This window comes from Cervus canadensis, chromosome 29, assembly GCF_019320065.1.
Source record: "Cervus canadensis isolate Bull #8, Minnesota chromosome 29, ASM1932006v1, whole genome shotgun sequence".
Classification (NCBI taxonomy): domain Eukaryota; kingdom Metazoa; phylum Chordata; class Mammalia; order Artiodactyla; family Cervidae; genus Cervus; species Cervus canadensis.
This window is the reverse complement of record NC_057414.1, coordinates 35033369-35052723: the sequence shown is the minus strand read 5'-3', so window position 1 is coordinate 35052723 and position 19355 is coordinate 35033369. Positions and strand designations below refer to the sequence as shown.

The following is a 19355-nucleotide window of genomic DNA, read 5'->3' as shown; positions in this document are numbered from 1 at the left end:
CAGATTATGGGTGAATAGAAGGAGGCTGGAAGGATTCGTGTGGTACCAGGTTGGAGCTGGAGACATCAGTATGAGCTTGTGTTTACCTTAATATGCATGCAGGTGGCTGAAGATAGATGTGTTTATGGGTTGATATATACACAGAGTTTAGTGCACACACATGCATTTCCTGGCTCTGTCAGCTGAGTGGGTCTAGAGACATGTCTGCTCCAGGGGCAAGGAGTATACCTAACACCCAGTGCCTATCTTGGTTTCTAATGTTACTTTCCAACAAGAGGAACCAGGGCTCCTTAGCCATATGGCCGATTCAAGGACTGGCGCAGGGATTATACCAGCTGGAACTTGGAGCATCTTTTAGTGCCAAAAAGTGAGAAAGTGTTCGACAGACGAAGTAACACACCATGACAGGGTTGGTAAAGTGGTCCCAGGGCCAATGAAAAGAGCCCCCAGTGGCCAAAGATGACAACTTGGCCAACCAAATAAAGCTGTGTTAGAGTTCAAAGTAAAACCCCCGGAGCACACACCAATATAAATACATGAGTCAATAAATAAATAGAGGAAAACACTCAAACCTTCCACGCAGAAAAATCCCACATGATTTATGTAGGTACTTCATCCTCAAGGGTTTGGACAGTTACTTCCTTTTCCTTAAGTGTGGGCTGTGCATAGCGACTTCCTTCCAAAGAGGACAGTATGAAAAGGAGGGAAAGATCTTTACGTGGAGAAAGCTGACAGATACTGCTGAAGCCAGGTGATTAAGGTCAATATCAGCAGTGATAACGATCATGGTGAGAGATGGACCCTGGATGGCCTGGAATGCAAATGGCCCTCTACCTCTGTGGTCTTCTTCCCCCAAACCCATAACCCCACTCTAAGTATGAGGGAAAAAAATACCACAATTGAGGGTCATTTTTGCAAAGCACCAGGCCAGTACTCAAAATTGTCATCGTTATCAAAAACAAAGACTAGGAAACTGTGAGAGTCAAGAGGATTCTAAGGAGACATGATGAGTCCATGTAATCTGGTATCCTTCATGGGGTCCTGGAACAGAATAAGAACCTTAGGTAAAAATTAAAGAGACTTGAGTAGCATACAACTTTAGCTTCCCTGGTGGCTTAGATGGGAAAGAATTTGCCTGCAACGTGAGAGACCTGGATTCGATCCCTGGGTCGGAAAGATCCCCTGGAGAAGGAAATGGCTACCCACCCCAGTATTCTTGCCTAGAGAATTCCATGGACAGAGGAGCCTAGCAGGCTACAGTCCATGGGAACACAAAGAGTCAGATACTACCGAGTGACTAATGCTTTCACTTTTCTGTAGTTAATAATCATGTATCAATATCAGCTCATTAATTGTAATGCATTTGCCACGCTAATGTAGGGGGTTAACAAGAGGCAAAACTGAGGGCGGGGTGTAGAATTCTATACTACAATTTTCCTGTAAATCTAAATGATTCTAAAATTAAAAGTTAATTTTAAAAATGAAGTAAGAAAAATGGGGAGAAGCCTCGCTTGCAATCTGAGCAGGGACAGGACAGGCATGAGGATCAGGAGGAATTAGCACAGACACTAAGGTTGAGTCGGCTCCGTCTTCCTGGGTGTGATAGATGCAGGCTGGGTCCTGCCACCTCCTCTCCCACCCTCTGATGATGTTCTGCTCTCACCAACCTGAGGCACCCCTGCAGTGTACCTACTCCCGGGGCACCTGCTAGCCCTGGGTCACCACCTCTGGACTCCAGGGAGCCTAGGAATGTTGGAAATTCAAGACGTGAGCCCTGCCTGGATGCACGTCCATCGCAGTCTCCCTTGTAACTGTCTCTGCCCAGCTTGTGATCCTCCTGAGGGCAGTGACCCCATCCTCCTTCGGTGCTGGGGCTTCCTGCTGGGCCTGGCCCCAAAGGTGCCTGTGAAAATGTCATGAAATGAACATCCCTGAGCTTGTAGCTGTGGGACAGGACTCCAGACCCCATCCGCTCACACAGTGAGAAAGCAATGCTCTTTGTAGCTCTGCACCAGCATGTCTCTGACATCAAGGAGAATGCCTCACCCCCACCCTTGCCCATCACCACATGTAACCAAGAAGAGGCAGGTCTTAGGCTCAGATTCAGCAAACCGATTCATCTCGCAAGAGTAGGAGCATTGCTTTATTTTAGAATTGCCTTCAATTTGTAGCAAGTGATACGGGTTTTCCATTTAAAACAGCAATGACAAAGTTTCCTTTTAAATTTTAATACAATTTCATAGAGAAAAGTTGCAAGAATAATACAAAGAATTATTGAATGTCTTTCATCCAGATTCCCTTAGAGTTAATTTTTTACTGCTTTCCCCTCTTTCTGTCTCTATCTCTGTCTCTGTCTGTCTCTCTCCCCTACCCACCCCCACCATGGGTTATTTTTTTTTTTAACCTTTTAAAAATTGGTTGTCCCTTTACTGCTAAATACTTAATACTTCAGTTTGTATTTCCTAAACACAAGAATATTTTCTTACATAACTATAGTACATAATACTGATACATTATTATCTAATCTGCAGACTTCATTCCTATTTCACCATCTGTCTCAATAATGTCCTTCACAGCAAAAGAAAATCCCAGATCTTGCCTTGCATTCATTCAACTGCTTTGTCTCTTTCGCTCCTTTAACCTGAAATAGTTCTTGTCTTTGTATTTTATGATAGTAGCATTTTTAAAAAGCATGTGGTATTAATATTTTCTAAAATGGCTAAGCTTTCTTTATAAAGTTTAAAAAATGTGACTCCATTTAAAGAAAAACTATTAAGTAAGCAGGATAACAAATTGTTCACAGGTAAAGCAAAAAAAACAAAAACAAAACAAAACATGTAAATACACAGAAAACCAAAGTTTGAAAACTATTGGTTTAGATCAACTTCGCTCTGCCCCAGGGTGCTTACAATTTGCGTGGTCATGGTTGGCTGGATAAAGAGTGATGGACTAAATGTGGGACAAAGGCTGTTCCAGACTCTGGGCCAGAGCTCACTGGGGCGGGGGTGGGGGATGGGGTTCTGGGCTTTCTCCCAGGTACTGGGAAGAAGGTGTTCTGTCTTATGGGTCCATTATGCCTGCAAATCCCAGCTGTGTGGGTCACCAGAGAACAGTCCATAAGGTCAGGAATGGAGAAGAAAGTCTGACAAAGCAGCTGGAAGACTCATGTGTGGACAGGAGAGGAGGTAAGCTTCCTGGAACCAGAAGTGGGGGATCTTAACATCTTTACTGGGCAGACCTCCAGTGTCGATGTGGTGGCCATCAGTCCCACCATCCAGGAGGTTCCCCACAGCTGTCTCTGACCTGACCTCCACGGTAGATGGCCTGGAAACAGAAGGTCAGGATGGTTTTTGGTGACCCTGGATGCCATCAGGGCCTTCTTTAGGGATGGGTTGCCCTTGTAAGAGGATGAGTGTGGGCATGGGCTTGTGGTGGTCTTGTGGCGGTGGTCTTGTGGGGGCCAGACTTGGGACTACTGTGTGCCTCTCATGCACGAGGGTGAAAGCAGGATGCAGCCACCTGCAGGAAGTCAGGGCAGTGCCGCAGAAGGGGCCACCGGGCTGGGGGAGAAGAGGGTGACCATCAGGGTCACGTGACAGGGGGGTGTCACCGTGTCGAGGTTGTGCAGAAGAGTTGGGGGGGGAGTTACTGATGCTTGGGTATTTTAGCATCTCACCCTCCCCAGAGCCATCTCCACTTGCCTAGATGCCAGTCTGGGGAGTCTGAGAGAGGCCCAGGGGGAGGGTGGCCACATTCCAGAGGGGAGACTGGGATTTGCTGAATGCTCGTGTGTTCTGGAGGGAGAGCGATGCTCGGCCTAGGAGGCCATGGGGGACAATGTGTCCGTGAGCATGGGGACATGGCTCATGTTTCTCTCCCCACCGTGTGAGGATGGAGGGGAGGCTGTGGGCCTGGCTCTGCTCAGCCTGGAAGGCAGGAGACCCCCCAGGCAGAGAGGATGCTTGGGAATTGGTTGCCCACAAGGAAACTGCATCTCCGGCAAAGCCACCCTGGAGGGTGGCTCCCCTTCCTCGGCACTTGGGGGATGGCCAGGCTGGGTGCAGTGGGCAAGGGAATGGGAGCCAGGAAGGGGCACGGGCCTTTAGCCAGGATGGGCCACGGTCCTTGGGAGGAGGGCAGTCCTTCCCCAAGAAAGGGTACATCACCATCCTGCCTCAACCTCTACCCTACCCTCTGGCTCTCCAACCTCGACCTCCCCATTTTCCTTCCTGTTCCCCTTTCTGGTTGCTGTGCGGAGCCCTGCTGATGGGCTGCTCCCGGCTCCAGATGGATGACCTTGATCTAGTTCCATGATTTCTCTGGCTTCATTTTTCTTACCTGGAAAAACAATGGAAATTAGGATATCTCACCACCCTGGGAAGGTCTGAGGATTAAGTGAGTCCATGTGTGTGAGGGGTTTGGGACAGCACCTGGCTCGGAAGAAACCGACTGGGGATGAAGGCAGATTGTGGGGGGCGGGCGGGCCTTGCAGTCATCTCCATTGTCTGCTCTGGACGGCGCTGCCTCCTCTTATCTGCCTGTCTCATTACGCACTCTCTCTCTCTCCTGCCTTTGTCTCTCTCTCTTCTTTGTCTTCCTCTGTTGCTATTTCGGTCCTTCCTCGATGATGCTGGCGGTGAGGGGTGAGCCTCTTTTCATGTCAGGATGCAGAACCCCGCCAAACTGGTAAACAGCTGAAGGATGTGGTGGGAGATGAACTTTCCACTGAGGCTGCTTTGAACTCATCCCTTCCTTGATGGGTCTCCCCAGCTCCTCCCTGCTTTGGAGACTCCATCACATCTTCATGAAGTGATGGATAAGGGCTTGGGACCACGACCAAGAGGCATCCGTGTTGACTGGCCAAACAGGGCTCCAGTCCCCTCTGCCCATCTCCAGACCCTCCGAGAGGGTCTCAGGGAGGGGCGGAAGTGGAAACCACAGGTGGGTCGATAGGGAGGGATGGGGAGCTGGGTGGTGGTTTGGCAGATGTGCCTCCAAGGTGAGGTTTCCAGTGGAAAAGGTCAGGAACCAGCAAGCAATGCCCTGGCCAGGGCTGGGAAGCCTGAGCCTGTGGTCCTGGGAGTGGTCTCAGAGCCTTGAAACCACATCAATGTGGCCCAGAGAGCAGGCAGAAGCTGGGGATCCTGGTGGATAAACCAGCCCAAGCACCCTTCTGGCCTCATCCCTGGGCTGATCCAGATCAGGAGGACGTAGATGAACCTTGGGGAAGAATGATAAGATGCTCGCCTAGGCATTCTGATGTGTAAGCACAGAAATGAGCCACTAAAGTGTGGACCTGACCACTTCAGGAGGCCATGTGGAGCCTGGCCACACCATGATGAGCTGGCAGCCGTGGGGAAAACTCAGAAGCATCCCGAGCGTCCGTTTTCTCATCCCTAAGATGGCGATGACACTAATTTCCCACAGAGCTGCTGTGAGCACAAATGACTCAGTGCCTGTAATACACCCTGAGTGGTGCCTGACTCAGAGCAAGTACTCAGGGATGGAAGCTATTATTAATGTCACTGTCCTATTCCATCATGGCTGGAGGCTGCTGTATTTATTATGACCGCTCTCCAAATCGTAGAATCCTTGCCCATCCCTGAGTCCCAGCCACCAGAGCTCCATGGCCACCTCTCAAACCCACCTCCACATGGCAGCAGTCATCTTTCTAGAGCATCCATCTCATTAGATCAGTTTCCTGCCTTAGAAACTACTCAGGATCCCCCAGTGCCTCTAGAACAATGACCAAACTCCTGGGCAAGTGTCACAGACCCTCTGAGATGCTCTGCAGTGGCCCTTCCCACCTATGCATTCCCTGCCCTCCAGGCTTCAGTCAGCAGGCACCACACATTGTCAATCTCTTCTCTGTCCAGCAAACTCCTATACATCCTTCAATACCCTACTCATTTGTTCCCTTTTTGTCATGCTATCCCCAACAAACTCTGGTTGTTCTGGTGGCTTCTTTTCCTCTGTTCACATGGCCCTTGGTAGCAAAGTGCTGGAGTCCTGAATGAGGCAGAGGTTGTATGCTTGGGTAGCACGTGGGATGCAACTTGATTACGGTCAATGTTACTTTTGAAAAATCCCTTGAAAAGTTAAAGAAGCAAAGTGCTTAGAAGTGTGTATAGAATGCCCTTTTTTTATAAGGATGTGGGGCGGTGGGGGAAGCAAGAGGTATTCCTATTTGCTGATGTTTGAACCAGAGAAATAATAGCGTTTACTTGGAGCCTGGGTTGGGGAGAGGGTAGGAGGTGGGTAACAAGATTTTAATTATATGCATTTTTATGTTGTTTGGAATTTTGAACCACATGAATATATTTACTATTTAAAAGAAGGAGGGAAAAATGAAAGGAAGGAAGGAAGAAGGGAGGAAAGAAGGAACAAGGAAGAAGGGAGGGAGGGAGGGAGGAAAGAAGGAAGGGGAAAGAAAATACAAGCTCCCACAGGAAGGTTCCTGCATTTCAGTCTTCCATTGCTGCCTCCAACTTAGATGGAGGCAGGTTGGATCAACAGAGAAGCTTCGGGCTTTCATTTCAGGCCCATCACGTATGAAAAATGTGAATCATTAGCAACCAAGATCCCATCCAGTGTGGCAAGATGCCGCACTCAGGGAATGATTTTAGGGTCTGAGGCAACAGAATCCCGGCTCCCACTTCTCTCCTTCCTCCTGGGCGCTTGTTCACTGAGGGATATACTGGGTTCGTTGTTCTTTTTCTTTCTCTTTTGCTGCTGAGTAGAGACATTTAAGTTCCTGTGGTTTTAAATATGCCCATGATGCGCCCCCACTGTGCAGTGCGGTGGTTTCACCTTGGGGCTTTGGAGTCAGGTAGAAAAGTCGTACTACTTGCCAAGCTGTGTGACCTCTGGCTAATCACTTAACCTCTCTGGCTTGGGCCCCAGTTTCTGTATAAATTAGAAAGGATACTAACTTCTCAGAGAACTCTTATGAGGATTATAAGAAATAGTACATGCTTGGCACATAATAAGTGCCACTCACTGTCATCTTTATCACCATCATCGTCACCGCCGCCACACCCATGGGATATACTGCAGTTACCGATCCCTGTGTCTGTCTCCCTCAGGGAAGGCCTGGGTTTCATTCCTCTCTGTGCCCCAAGGCCAGCATAGAGTCTGTTGCCTATGGTGCCCAGACTGTTAGTTATCCCATCCCTGAGTTTAGCATCCGAGCACCCAGCAGGTACCTGTGCTGCTGGTGGACAGGCAGGCTGGTGTCTCCAGATCTCAGAGCTCAGCTGGTGCTCTGTAACCAGCAGCGTGGCTCCAGGGGGGTACAGAGACAGGTTTCTGTCGGAAGTGCCATGGTTAATGCTCAGACTCTGAAGTCCGATGGCATGTATCGAAATCCTAGCACTGCTGCTTTTTAGCTGTGTGACTTGGACATTTTACTTAACCTCTCTGGGCCTCAGTTTTCTCACTTATGAAATAGAGTTGATGTGAGAATTGGTGGTCTTCAGCCTCTTCTCTTCACAAGCTGGGCCACCCTCTACCTTGAAAGACACCCAGTTTCTTGCTGTCTTTGCTTATGCGATGTCTTCAACTTGGAATGCTCATTCGTCTCCACTCCCATAGCTAACTCCTACCCATCTTTTATGACCCAGCTCAGCATCACTTCCCCAGAAAGCCTTCCATGATGGCCACCCTCCAGCAGGGACAGGGGCTCTCTTGGGCCCCATGTGTTCCCTGTGCCTCACTTTTTCCCTGTGCTCACAGAGCTGGAAAATTGCTGGAACGCCTCCATTTCAGATATAGCCCCTCCTCCAAATCAGTGTTTCTGAAATTGGGATTCAGCTCCCCATCCACTTAACATCTTTGTTTTTCCTCTCCCAGATCCTTGAGGTATATATAGGGTAAGGTCTATAAAGTGTGTGTGTTAGTCAATTAGTTGTGTCTGACTTCTTGCAACCCCATGGACTGTAGCCCACCAGGCTCCTCTGTCCATGGGATTTCCCAGGCAAGAATACTGGAGTGGGTTACCATTCCCTTCTCCAGGGGATCTTCTCGACCCAGGGATCGAACCTAAGTCTTCTTCATTGCAGATGGATTCTTTATGATCTGAGCTACCAGGGAAACCAGGTCTCTAAAGAGTGGAGGGTAAAGTGTATAGGGCTTCCCTGGTGGCTCAGTGGTAAAGAACCTGTCTGCCAATGCAAGAGATGCAAGTGTGATCCCTGGGTCAAGAAGATCCACTGGAGAAGAGAATGGCAACCCACTGCATCATCCTTGCCTAGAGAATTCCATGGAGTAAGGGTAAGCACACCTGATTATGATGGTGACTCCCCTGCCAGGCTTCCACTCCTTCTGGTCAGTGCGGGATGTCATTCATCCCAGCCTCTTCAGTTCCAGCTCAAGGTCTGACTCTGTAAGGAGTGGTCTGAGTGCCCTGGAGGCATAGAGATGGGGGAAGGGTCTTCCCCGGGAGGAGCTCCCCTCACCCAGCCCAGGAGCTGGAGGGCTTGTGGGTCACAACATCAGCCCTCAGAAAGTCCCTGCCACGTGCAACCATGGGGGTCCCAGGCTGCCTGAAGGCTGGGAGAGAGCCAGAGAGACATGTCTCAGAGTTTCACAATTTCTCTGAGACTGGTGTGTGTGTGTGTGTGTGTGTGTGTGTAGGAGGGGCCCAAGGATGGGGAGGTGGCTTCAGAGAGAAAAGAGGGAGAACGCAGAGGTGGACCCCAAGGGACGAAGCTGGGGAGGGGTCGGGGCCAAAGTGTGAGTCGGCCACTAACTCTCTGAGTGACCCTGGACAAGTCCTTTCCCCTGGCAGGGCTCAACATCCCCATCTGTGAAATGAGAGTGAGACAAACCTCCTCCAGCACCAAGGCGCTACGACCCCATGAAGACCACGAGAGGGGTCTTCTCATCCCCTCCTCCTTCTTTCACAGAGATCTCTCTCCTCTACTGGTGAATCTACCCATTAGATTCATCTATTGTCAGTAGGGAACATCTATTGCCAAGCTTCTAACCCTTGCCACCACCTATGTGGTGCCTTCTGCTGCTGTGGACACTTTGCAGATGAACTTCATAGCAAAGGCTCAGAGATGTTGAGAGACTTGCCAGAGGCCGCACAGTCAGGACAGTGTGGAGTCAGGATTTGAACCTTGGCTGTCTGCCAAAAAAAACTTTCTACAAACCAACCTGGGAGTCTGACCCCACCCGCCCCAGCACCGGCTCCTCCCCTAGGAATCCCCCGCCACCCCAGAAGGGTTCGGAGGGCCTGAAGAGGGGGCCCCTTCACAGCGGCAACCACATCCTGTGACGGTTGCCCTGGAGAATGCCAGCTTTCTCTGCACCTCTGAGACAGGTGAGCAGAAAACAGGCCTGCCCAGTCCCTCGGTGCAGGAGCCTGAGTGGCCTTCTGCTCCGTCCCCTGGCTCTGGGAGCGCTCGGAGAAAATCTGACCCCCAGCCGTCTCCCCGAAGGCAGAGCTGGGCATTGACCGGTGCAGCTGGGCTAACACCTCAGCCTCTGAGCAGCCTGGGATCCATGCCTTTTCCAGACAGGTCTGAGATAAAATCTACTCGTCTTCCCCTGCCTCAGAAGCTCTTAGAAGCCAGATCAAAATGTCCCCCTGGGGGACAGTGTCCCCCTGGCCCCACTGATCCAGGGCTGGTTGGCAGATCAGGGAGGCGGGTGGTATTGAACTCACAGGCGTCCATCCATCTCCTCCAGGAGAGCAAGCTCTGTGCCTGCTGTACCCCTAGCACTTTTCACGGTGCCGGGCCACAGTACATTTCCAATCTGCCCTGACATTTCCGCCTCAATGGACAGAGCTGCCCCCACCCGACACACACAACACACACACACGTACACACATACACACGAAGCCTGAGTTCTGTGGGTTCAAGGACTTGTCACTGCATGCCCCAGTCTCATTCAGCAATGAGTTTAATCTTGGGATACTCAGAAAAGGACACCAGAAGCTAGCTCTGAGCCCTCAAGCCTCTCCCTGGAGGCTGCCTGGACGCGTTTACAGCTCCAGGAGTAACACTGATGACAACGTTCATGGGGACGCTCCCATCAATCCAAGCAGACAGGTGGGGACCCAGGGCCTAGTGCAGCCTCCGGGCCCCTCCTGAAAGACGTCTCTGTGCTTCTGCCCCCACGGGGGCTGGGCCCCACTCTGGGCCTCTGGGGATGGGGGTGGGGGTGGGGCCTGGATGGGACCGTCTTTGTAAACTGTAGGAGGCTCAGAATAAGGATCCGCTGTCCAGGGATGGTCACTGCAGAACAGGGTTGTGTCCCTGATGGGCTCCAAGCATCTCTAGAGGCAGGGCTGGCCTCTAGCCCCAGCCCCAGTGGTTGGGGAGGGGCAGCCGTCCTGATTGCTGTCAGTTGGCTGTGCTCAGGATGGCTGGACTCCTTGCTGATGCAAGTACCAAGCTGAAATTAGCCTGTATCAGCTGCTGCCCGCCTCCCCAAGCCCCAGCACCCACCTGTCAGAGCAACACCAGCCCAACAGCTCCTGCACGTGAGGCTCCGCTGCCCCCAGCAGTACCTCTGAACCCTGAGTTGTCAGACACTCAGGCAACCAAAGCCCCAGACACACGAGAACTGGAAGGGGCCCCAGGAATCATCCAGTCCAGCCCCTCCACACGGCCTGCCAAGAAGTGGCCCAGACTCTGCTGCTTGCTCACCCCCGAGGCAGAGAGCTCACTACCTCTCAGGGGTAGTGCCTGTGCCGTGGGGCTGCTGTTTGGGCTGGAGGAGGGCTGTGCTGGGAGGTTCTGTTGATGGGTGGAGGCTGAGCCATAAGAGGTGTGGAGTTTCCTTTCCAGTCTCCAGGGGAGGACTATCAGCCCCCAGGGGGATGATCGGGGAGGATGGGGGTGGGGTGGGGCATGGAGCAGAGGGATTTGGCAGAGCAGGAGTCTGGCGAGAGGGAGCACACAGAGCTGAACCTGGGCTAGGCCGCTCCGATGTCATCGTATTCTTCATCGGAGGAGGAGTCAGGCTGGGGAGCGCGGGACCCTGTGTGACAGGGAGGCTCAGGTCAGTGAGAGGCCCAGTCTTGCCCCTGCTGAGCAGGGACAGAGCTGAGTGGATCTGGACCCACCTCCTTCTCCCCCATGATGCTATGTGAGACCATCTTATCATCTTGTTCATGATTACTGCCCTCGATAGAATGTCAGTCCTGAAGGCAGAGTCTTGTCTTGTAGAGCAGGGCTGTGGTCCCCAAGTGCTGGGAGCTGCTCTGTGACCACCATCTCTCCCATGGAGCCATCTAGCTGCTTCTACTTGAATGCTTCCACTAATGGGGAGCTCACTTCTTCTCAAGGTAACCTCTTTGAATCTCTCTCCATCCCACCTTCAGTCATTTTCTCTACCTTCTCAAATTCTTTTTTGCATTAAAAAAATAAAACTCACTATTTTTCTTCTTTTCCCCTTGAGCTGATGTATCCAGAACTCCCCCATTCATCCACCCTCCAGTCCCTCTCTGTGCCCCCTCCCAGGATCCCTCCTCACCCCCACCACTGGCACCTGGACATCCAAACTGCTCAGCAGGAAGGGGCTGGGGCGGCAGCTGGTAGTTCTGGTACCACTCTCCAGAGGAGGTGCTGGAGCTGTCATCAGCTGAGGGCCCTGCTGGAAAACCCCAGAGCCAGTCACCCTCTGCCAGGCTAGTTCACAAAGTGCCAGAGCTAGAAGGCCCTCAAGACTCAGTAAAGTCCTTAGCTTGACAACTGAGGAAACAAAGGCCCAGAGAGGGTGAGAAACTTATCCACGATCACACAGCAAGTGGCTGCTGAGCAGGGACTAGAATCGTGAACTCAGCCTGGCTCAGGGCTTCCAGCTTTACACTTCCTCCAGTCAGGTCTCATATAGGATAGGAGGCTGGAGGAGGTACACAGTCCTGGGCCTGCCTTACCTGGAATAGTTGCCTGGGAGCCAGCCAGCTCCAAGTTGGGGGGCTGCTCCAGGAGGGGGTTCCTCTCTGATGAAAACACTTGAGAGTTCCATAGAGGTCGCTTGCTGTTGGGGCTATTACAGTACACCTCCCCTGAAGATGTGCTGGAGCTGCTTTTGCTCCTTGGAGGATGTGGAAGAGGGTCCAGGGAGGGAGGGTTTGCAATGCAGTGTTCAGGGTTGGCAGGTGGGACCTCGGAAGCATGCACTTCTTCTAGTCCTGGGCCTGAAAGAGAGAATGGTGATCAAGAAGATGCAGTGCAGCAAGAGGGCTTTAAGTTAGACCTGAAAAAGAACTTACTGCCAATGGGAATTGGTTAAAGTCAGGAAGGACCTGTTGAGGGAGATTGCACTGATGCTTCTCGAGGTGAGTGAGCTGATAGGTCCGGAGGCAGTGCTGGCATCCTAGTCACCTCCCTCCCTCCACGTCTCTCCCCAGGCTGACTCACCTTCCTCCAGAGGGGGCATCTGGAACCTGTTCTGCTGGGCCTCCTCCTCTGTGAAGCGATGCCGCTGGGAATCTACAAGCAGAGGTGGCGGTGAGGAAGGAGGTGGGGAAGCCTCTCCACCTCCTTGTCCAGAGGAGCCCGGAGCAGAGGCTGGTGTTCTGTGGGATTCGGGAGGCTGAACAGGGCAGGAGGACCACCCTGACGTATGGAGAGGCTTAGTCTCATTCATCAAATCCCAGGCTAACATCCTAATCCAGGCAGACCTTGAACCTCAATCTTAAACCAGCCTGGGTACAGGCTGCTTCTGGCCAGAAAGTGGAGCTTTCCCAGAGTGGAAGCCGAAGGTCTGGTATCTTTGCATCCTGGGCTGTAGTACCTCCATTTCAGAATCAGAGAGATGCAGATTCATAGCATCTTAAGGACTTGAGTGTTGGGAATCTGGGAGTCAGCTCTTTTAAATGTGTTACTACTGACTTTTAGTCTTGGTGTCATATTAATAGCATTTTGGACTGCCAGTCTTGCATCTTACAAGACTGGGCTCAGAACCTCAGATTCTAAGGACACTCATCTCTGTGGCTCCCCAAGGCTGCTCCATGGCCCCACAGACTGGAATCATCCACATGGCCCCTCCAGAGGCCCTGGTTCAGCCAGGGGTCAGGGGGGAGGCAAAGATGGCTGCTGTCCCCAGTGTCCATCCTGCCCACCACGTAGTAAGAGATCTCTGGCCTTCATCTGGTCACTCAGCTGCCCAGGACAAGAGCTTTGTCTCCCCGCCTCTCTTGTAGCTGCTGGGTTAAAGTTCTGGCAGGTGGAAAGTGAATGGGAGCCGTGTGGGTGTCCCTGGCATGCTGCCTTACAGGTGGGGCATGCCTTACCTCCCCCATTCCCTTGGTCTAGAATGCAGACATGGCAGTGAGCCACTCTGGACCGTGAGGACAGGGCAATGTCTTAGGGACTGCAGAGCAGCCAGAAACGAGCCTGGGCCCCTGCAGCTTCCCCGGATGATGTCATTTGGAGGCTGTGTCCCACACAACCAAACTCTCATCCTAGCTTATAAAGTAGGTCCCGGGTGGGGCTCAGGAAGTTTTGATGAGCTCCCAAGGGATTCACGATGGCTGTGAGAGTCTCTGCTTTCCTCCGACCTCCTTGCATCACGTGTGCCCTGTCTGAGCACTGCCTTTCCTCCTCCTACATCCCCAGCAGGCAGAGAGCAGAGCTGGAGAAGCCAGCTAAGGGGTGCGAGCTGGGCTCATGGTGGAGGTGGGAGAGGAGGTGAGACTGATGGAGCAGAATGGGACACAGGAGGGGTGTGAGCGAGCAAGAAGCCATCTGAACCGGAGTCCCTCATGTCGTTCAGAGATGCAGCCACATTTAGGTGAATGTCGACAGACTGACTTTGAGACCCTGCATGGTCACAAACACCAGAGAAAAGGTGGTCCAAGGAGAAATGCCTTGAGGTGTCTCCAGGGTCACAACACACTTGGAAAACCTCAGTGCAGGACCACGGAGAGTCAGTCCAGTGGTCACAACAAGGGAGGTGCCACCCTCGACATGCAGGAGTCACTGGGCGGGAACCTACTGCAGTTCCCCAGCCAGCTGGGCCCTCTCCCTGGAGCGGGCAGGTGGGCCCTCAGGAGTCGGGCCCAGGCACTCACTGTAGAAGGTGGTCAGGGCCACAGGAGGCTGGGTTCTGAAGTCATAGTGCTCATAGTCTGAGTCCGAGCTGGAATTCGAGTCTTCGGGGGACGGGGCCTGGACCTGGATGGGCAGCTTGGGAACTGGGGAGAGAACAGAGTGGGGGCATGGCAAGGCAGGGGACAGAAAGGAGCAGAGAGAGGCGGCAGACAGCACGGCTTTTGGGGACCGGAGACGGAGGGGCGGGGAGCATGCCAGGCAGCCCACCTTGTGCAAGACTGTCAGGCCCGGGTTGTCCAAGCTCCCCCCATCCATTTCAAACACAGGGAACCAAATAACAATTTTTTTTTAATTTAACAAGCACATAGTAGTCACTACATGCCAGGCCCTATTCCAACATTTACAAATATTGGGATGTCCAAAAAATTTATCCAGCTTCTTCCATAAGATCTTACAGAGGGCTTCCCTGGTAGCTCAGTGGTAAAGAATTCGCCTGCCAATGCAGGAGATCATATGGAAAAAAACCCTAATGAACTTTTTGGTCAATCCAATAATATCTCATTTAGTGCTCGTAATAACTCTGTGAGGCAGCTACGTTAGGGTCCCCATTTTATAGCTGGGGAAACTGAGGCACAGAGAGAGTCTCACATGGCCCAGAGAAGAGGCAGTGTGGCTCTTAACCTCTAGACCATGATATTCAGTGAGTGGCTGCTCTGGGCTTACCCTTGTGCTAGGTTCTGTGTTCATATTCTCTTCTCAAATATATGGATCCTGTGTGCAAAGAATCTTTATAATATTTGTCTGAGTTTTGTATTGGTTTTGTGTCATTGAACTCTTTCAAATAAAGGTGATTTAAAACATTCATAACACATGAGATTAAACTCAAACTCCTTCACAAGACTTTCAAGAGTATATCATTAAAGATGGATGACTGATGCCTTTTTTTATTTGGAAAATATGAAATACAGTTATGCTCCAGGAAAACTTTGATGGGGCTCTACAGACAGGCTGATTCTGGGCAGACTATTAGAAGAGGTGGTGATGTCACAAACCTACTGGCCAATTAGCAGAACACAGCTCTCCTTGAGAACTAAGGTCCAAAATGCCTTGGGCCTGTTTTGGTCCAGAATTCAAAAGCCTAGAGCTCTAGGATGATGCACTGGAAGGTCCTCTGCCCATTGAGGCCCAGACTGAGGCTGGACTTGCTCAAGGACCCGTGAGCATGCATGGGCTGGTCCAGGATTCTTCTCCAGCTGGGGCACTGCTTTGACCTAAGCAGTCCTGACCCTCCAGAGAGTATTCCCTTTTTGTCCTCCCCTGCCCTCCCCACCCCCAGGGCAGGCGACATCCTACCTTCTTTGGTGATGGTGATGGGGACCTCTTGATAGCTTTCCATCCCTGCCGGGGTGGTGGTGGGTGAGTGCTGGTGGTTTACCACAGCGGGGAGGGCTGGGGGGGGGAGGCAGAGATTCTACAAGTCACTTTTTGTGCCTTTCCAGTCTTCCTGCTTCTGTTCTGATAGAGACACTTCCCTCCCCACCTTCCCTGCCCCCATACGCCCCTAAACACACACACACAATGCGGTCCTCCCGTGGACCACTTCTGAAGGGCATGCTGGGAAAATCCTTCCCATCAGGAGGTGCATCTTGGGACCAGGGCTGGGTGGCCATTGCTGGATCACTTTCAGTCTTGCTGGCGACCCCCATGGCTCACATCCCCCTGGGAAGACTGTGCCTCAGGTCTGCTTGTTTTCATCCCTGGGTCTTTCCCGTGGCTCCCAGGACTCTGCACCTACCGTATTTTCCTTTAATTCTCAAGAGGATGATGGCTATGAAAATGAGTGAGACCAGAAGGAGAACTCCCAGAATGATGCAGGGGATGAGGAGCATTAGTTCTCGAGGTTCCCAGTCCTTCGTTTTCACCATCACAGAAGATTCTGGAAGAAAGAACCCCAAATCAGGGAGAAAGAGGAATGGACATGGACTTCTCCTTGTCTATCTCACCTCTCCTTCCTCTCTGCACCTGACCCACTTCCCTTTCGGACCTCTCCTTTTCCTCCCTTCTTTTTTTTTTTTTCCAATTTTCCCATCTGCTTTTAGGTGCCTGGTATACAGTGTGTGTTCAGTCATGTCTGAATCTTTGTGACCCCCTGGACTATAGTCCACCAGGCTCCTCGGTCCATGGGATTTTTTTAGGCAAGAATACTGAAGTGGGTTGCTATCTCCTCCTCCAGGGGATCTTCCCAAGTGAAGTCGCTCAGTTGTGGCCAACTCATTGTGACCCCATGGACTGTAGCCCGCCAGACTCCTCCGTCCATGGGTTTCTCCAGGCAAGAATACTGGAGTGAGTTACCATTTCCTTCTCCAGGGGATCTTCCCAACCCAGGGATCAAACCCACATCTCCTGCATTTCCAACATTGGCAGGCAGATTCTTTATCACTGCACCACCTGGGAAGCCCGTCTAGTATATAGTAGGTGCCTGAGAAATGCATACTGAATGAGTCATTGAATGAAACTTTCTCCTGGCCACCAGCCCACATGGATCTGTCTCTGCTCAATAATCACTGAACACCCACAATGTGCCAGGCACTAGACCTGGGGAGACAAATAGGACAGCAGTGTCACAGGCCTTGAGGGTCTCTGTCTCTGTCTAATGGGAAGATGGATGGACAAGCTGACTCAGTCCAATTCAGTGAGATGCCTGGTGTGATGAAGGTACGGACAGGCGTGCATCCCTCCAAGGGACACTGATTCTCAGTGGGTTAGACCAGGGCTGGATTCCCAGGGGAGGTGGCTCTGAGCCTCTGCAGGCAGGGAACAGATCATCAGGAGAGAGAGAGATCTCCTTCCCTTGGCCCAGATGCATCCTCCCTACTGGAGCTGCACTCCCTGAGGGCAGGGGTGAGGGCCAGAACTCCAGACCTTCCGGCCCTGAAGCCCTGGTGTGACTGCTTGCCTTCCCCTCCCTCCTGGCCCCACCCCTGCTGAAAATAACGCAGAGCATGGAGAACAGATGGAGGCCACAGTGAAACCCTAACCCTCATCACCCATGTGCCTGCTCAGTGCAGAAGGCCTGGGGTATGCAGACTTCAGGGCTGGAGGAAGGGGAGTGACAGTAACATGGGAGGCTGGGGGATAAGCCACCCAGGCCCCCTGACTGGCAGCAGTGTCTGCTCCCCCTAGGAGGATCACCCTCTCCCTGTCCTCACTTTCTCCCCTCCTCTTGAAAATGGAGCAGTTTGGGCCAGGGTGGGAACTGGATTTAGCAGCAGGAAGAAGGTGCAAGGGAAAGACTAGGCTGGGGGTCTGGGGGAGACCTGTGAACATGAGCCAAGAGGGTCAGAGGCTGAAGGAGGGGCTGCTGGATCATGGGCTGGAGTGTGATCCTTGGAGAATAGGTCTCCATAAGTGCTTTGCTCCTCTGAGGGCAGCGTGGTCCCCTACCCCAACCTCAAGAATTAAAAGTGTGAGAGGGTAAGTGTAGGGGTCCTGACAGGAGTTTACCCTAAAGCTTTTCATTCCCACTCTGTGCCCTCATCCATCGCCAGGTTCTCTGGCAGGATTTGGTGGCCTTCTGTCCGCTCCCCATGCTACCCACCGCCTCTGGAGAGGATCTGAAAGAGGGAGCCAGGAGCAGAGGGAGGGGTAAGCCTATGAATGAGGGCTGAACCCTGTGCTTATCCTGGGGCTGCCAAGGGGCTCCACGCCTGGACTGAATCAATAAACAAGAATAACTGATGCCCAGGCAATGCTTACTGTGTACTGAGCCCTGTTGTGACGTGTGCTCTTCACCGGAGACTCACAGCAACAATGCTAGGTGAGAAGTACTGTGATTCTCATCCTCATTTTGTAGTCTAGGATCTGAGGCTCAGAGAGGTTAAGAATTGCCCAGCATCACACAACTAGCAAGAGGTACAGCTGAGGGTTGGACCCCAGAAGTTGATTCCCGAGATGGCTAAGCTACACACAGCTGGAGGACAGACCAAGTGTGGATTCGGAGTTCAGAGCCTCAGATGCAGGTTCCAGGCAACAGTGGCAGGCTGGCAACCCACCCTCTGAGCCTGAGCTGCTTCTTCTGTGTAAGGGTCATGGGAAGACCTCCCCAGGGGGCTGCTGGGAGGATTAAAGGGTTGGGAAATAATGACTGTAAAGCCCTAGCCAGTGCCCAGAACATTATGAAACACTGGCTGCTACCCTCGGTGTCCCCACTCTCTGGCTGGTGTCAGATCAGCTCTGACTCTCTCCAACTCTATCCTCCTGCCCTACACCAGCTCATGGAGAGTGGGAAGAGGATTCCTGCCCATGGAATGGTCAGGATTCAGGGAACTGTGGAGCTGACACGCAGAGGCAGGTGAGTGAGCAGAGCACAGAACATCCAGAGAGCCCAAGGACAGTTGGGGAGTCAAGTTCATTGTCTGGAGGTGGGGGATAGGGGACAGACCATCAGACCCCTTTCTCAGACACACACACACACACACACACACACACACACACTATGCATGCATGCACCCAAGCTTCTGAAAAACTGCCCCTAGAGATACTCACCCACTGTGACCGGCTGACCACTTGCAGGGACTTCAGTAGTGGACAGGTTGAGCAGACTCCGGGAACCTGTTAGAAAGCACCGCTCATTCACTCAGCACATGCACCCAAGCACCTAGGTGGCCGGGCTTTGTGCTAGAAAGTGGACAGGACAGACAAGTGGCCTGAAACTGGGGGCGTGTTCCCACCGGGGCACATGGCTGAGTCCCACACCCCGCAATAAAGAGGATCTGATGGATTAAAGGCAAGGATGATTCTTTGGTTAAAATAAAGGGCTAATGAAAGAATTAGCCCTTCCTTCTGTATAATCTGCTAGACAACACAAATATTTCCATCTTGTATTGAATTTGTTCTTCACACCTGCCTCAGGAAGTGGGAAACTGACAGTCTCATCATTATCATAATCATTTGACTGGTAAGGGAGGGGGCTTACAACATTCCATAGTGGATACTGTCTGATTTCCTAGCTACTCTGTGAAGTGCCTGGTATCAACATCTGCATATTCATGAATGAAGCCTCCCAGCTGGTAATTAGCAGAGCCGGAATTCATAGCCTGGTGTCTGAACTCCACAGAGATGCTGACACTGTGTTTGTTCAAGTCTAACGCTTTTGCTTCTTCACATTTTAACACCTTGGAAATAGGGTGTTATAATATCAATCAATTCAATTGATGGCACATCAAGAGTTTATTTTGGCAGCATTTTTGTCCCGGATGGTGCATAAAAGAATAACAGTGTGAAAGTGAAAGTTGTTCAGTCGCGTCCAACTCTTTGCGACCCCATGGACTAGTCCATGGAATT

At 51.8% G+C, this 19355-nt stretch overlaps 1 protein-coding gene across 5 annotated transcripts in view; it reads right to left on the bottom strand.

Annotated features, from left to right (window-relative positions):
* Nucleotides 1-9891: 9891 nt before the first annotated feature.
* Nucleotides 9892-19355, bottom strand: part of CD6 (CD6 molecule) — a 44391-nt gene continuing 34927 nt past the window's right edge. For 3 of the 5 annotated variants that reach the window (XM_043452391.1, XM_043452392.1, XM_043452387.1), the window contains 8 exons: nucleotides 18558-18623; nucleotides 15808-15948; nucleotides 15366-15461; nucleotides 14033-14155; nucleotides 12378-12449; nucleotides 11891-12154; nucleotides 11503-11607; nucleotides 9892-10992 (listed from right to left, as the gene is read on the bottom strand). In XM_043452391.1, the coding sequence (XP_043308326.1) occupies nucleotides 10928-10992; nucleotides 11503-11607; nucleotides 11891-12154; nucleotides 12378-12449; nucleotides 14033-14155; nucleotides 15366-15461; nucleotides 15808-15948; nucleotides 18558-18623 (932 nt within the window). In that variant the 3' untranslated portion in view covers nucleotides 9892-10927. The remainder of the gene's footprint in view (nucleotides 10993-11502; nucleotides 11608-11890; nucleotides 12155-12377; nucleotides 12450-14032; nucleotides 14156-15365; nucleotides 15462-15807; nucleotides 15949-18557; nucleotides 18624-19355) is intronic. The other 2 variants (XM_043452388.1, XM_043452390.1) reach the window with 2 other exon arrangements.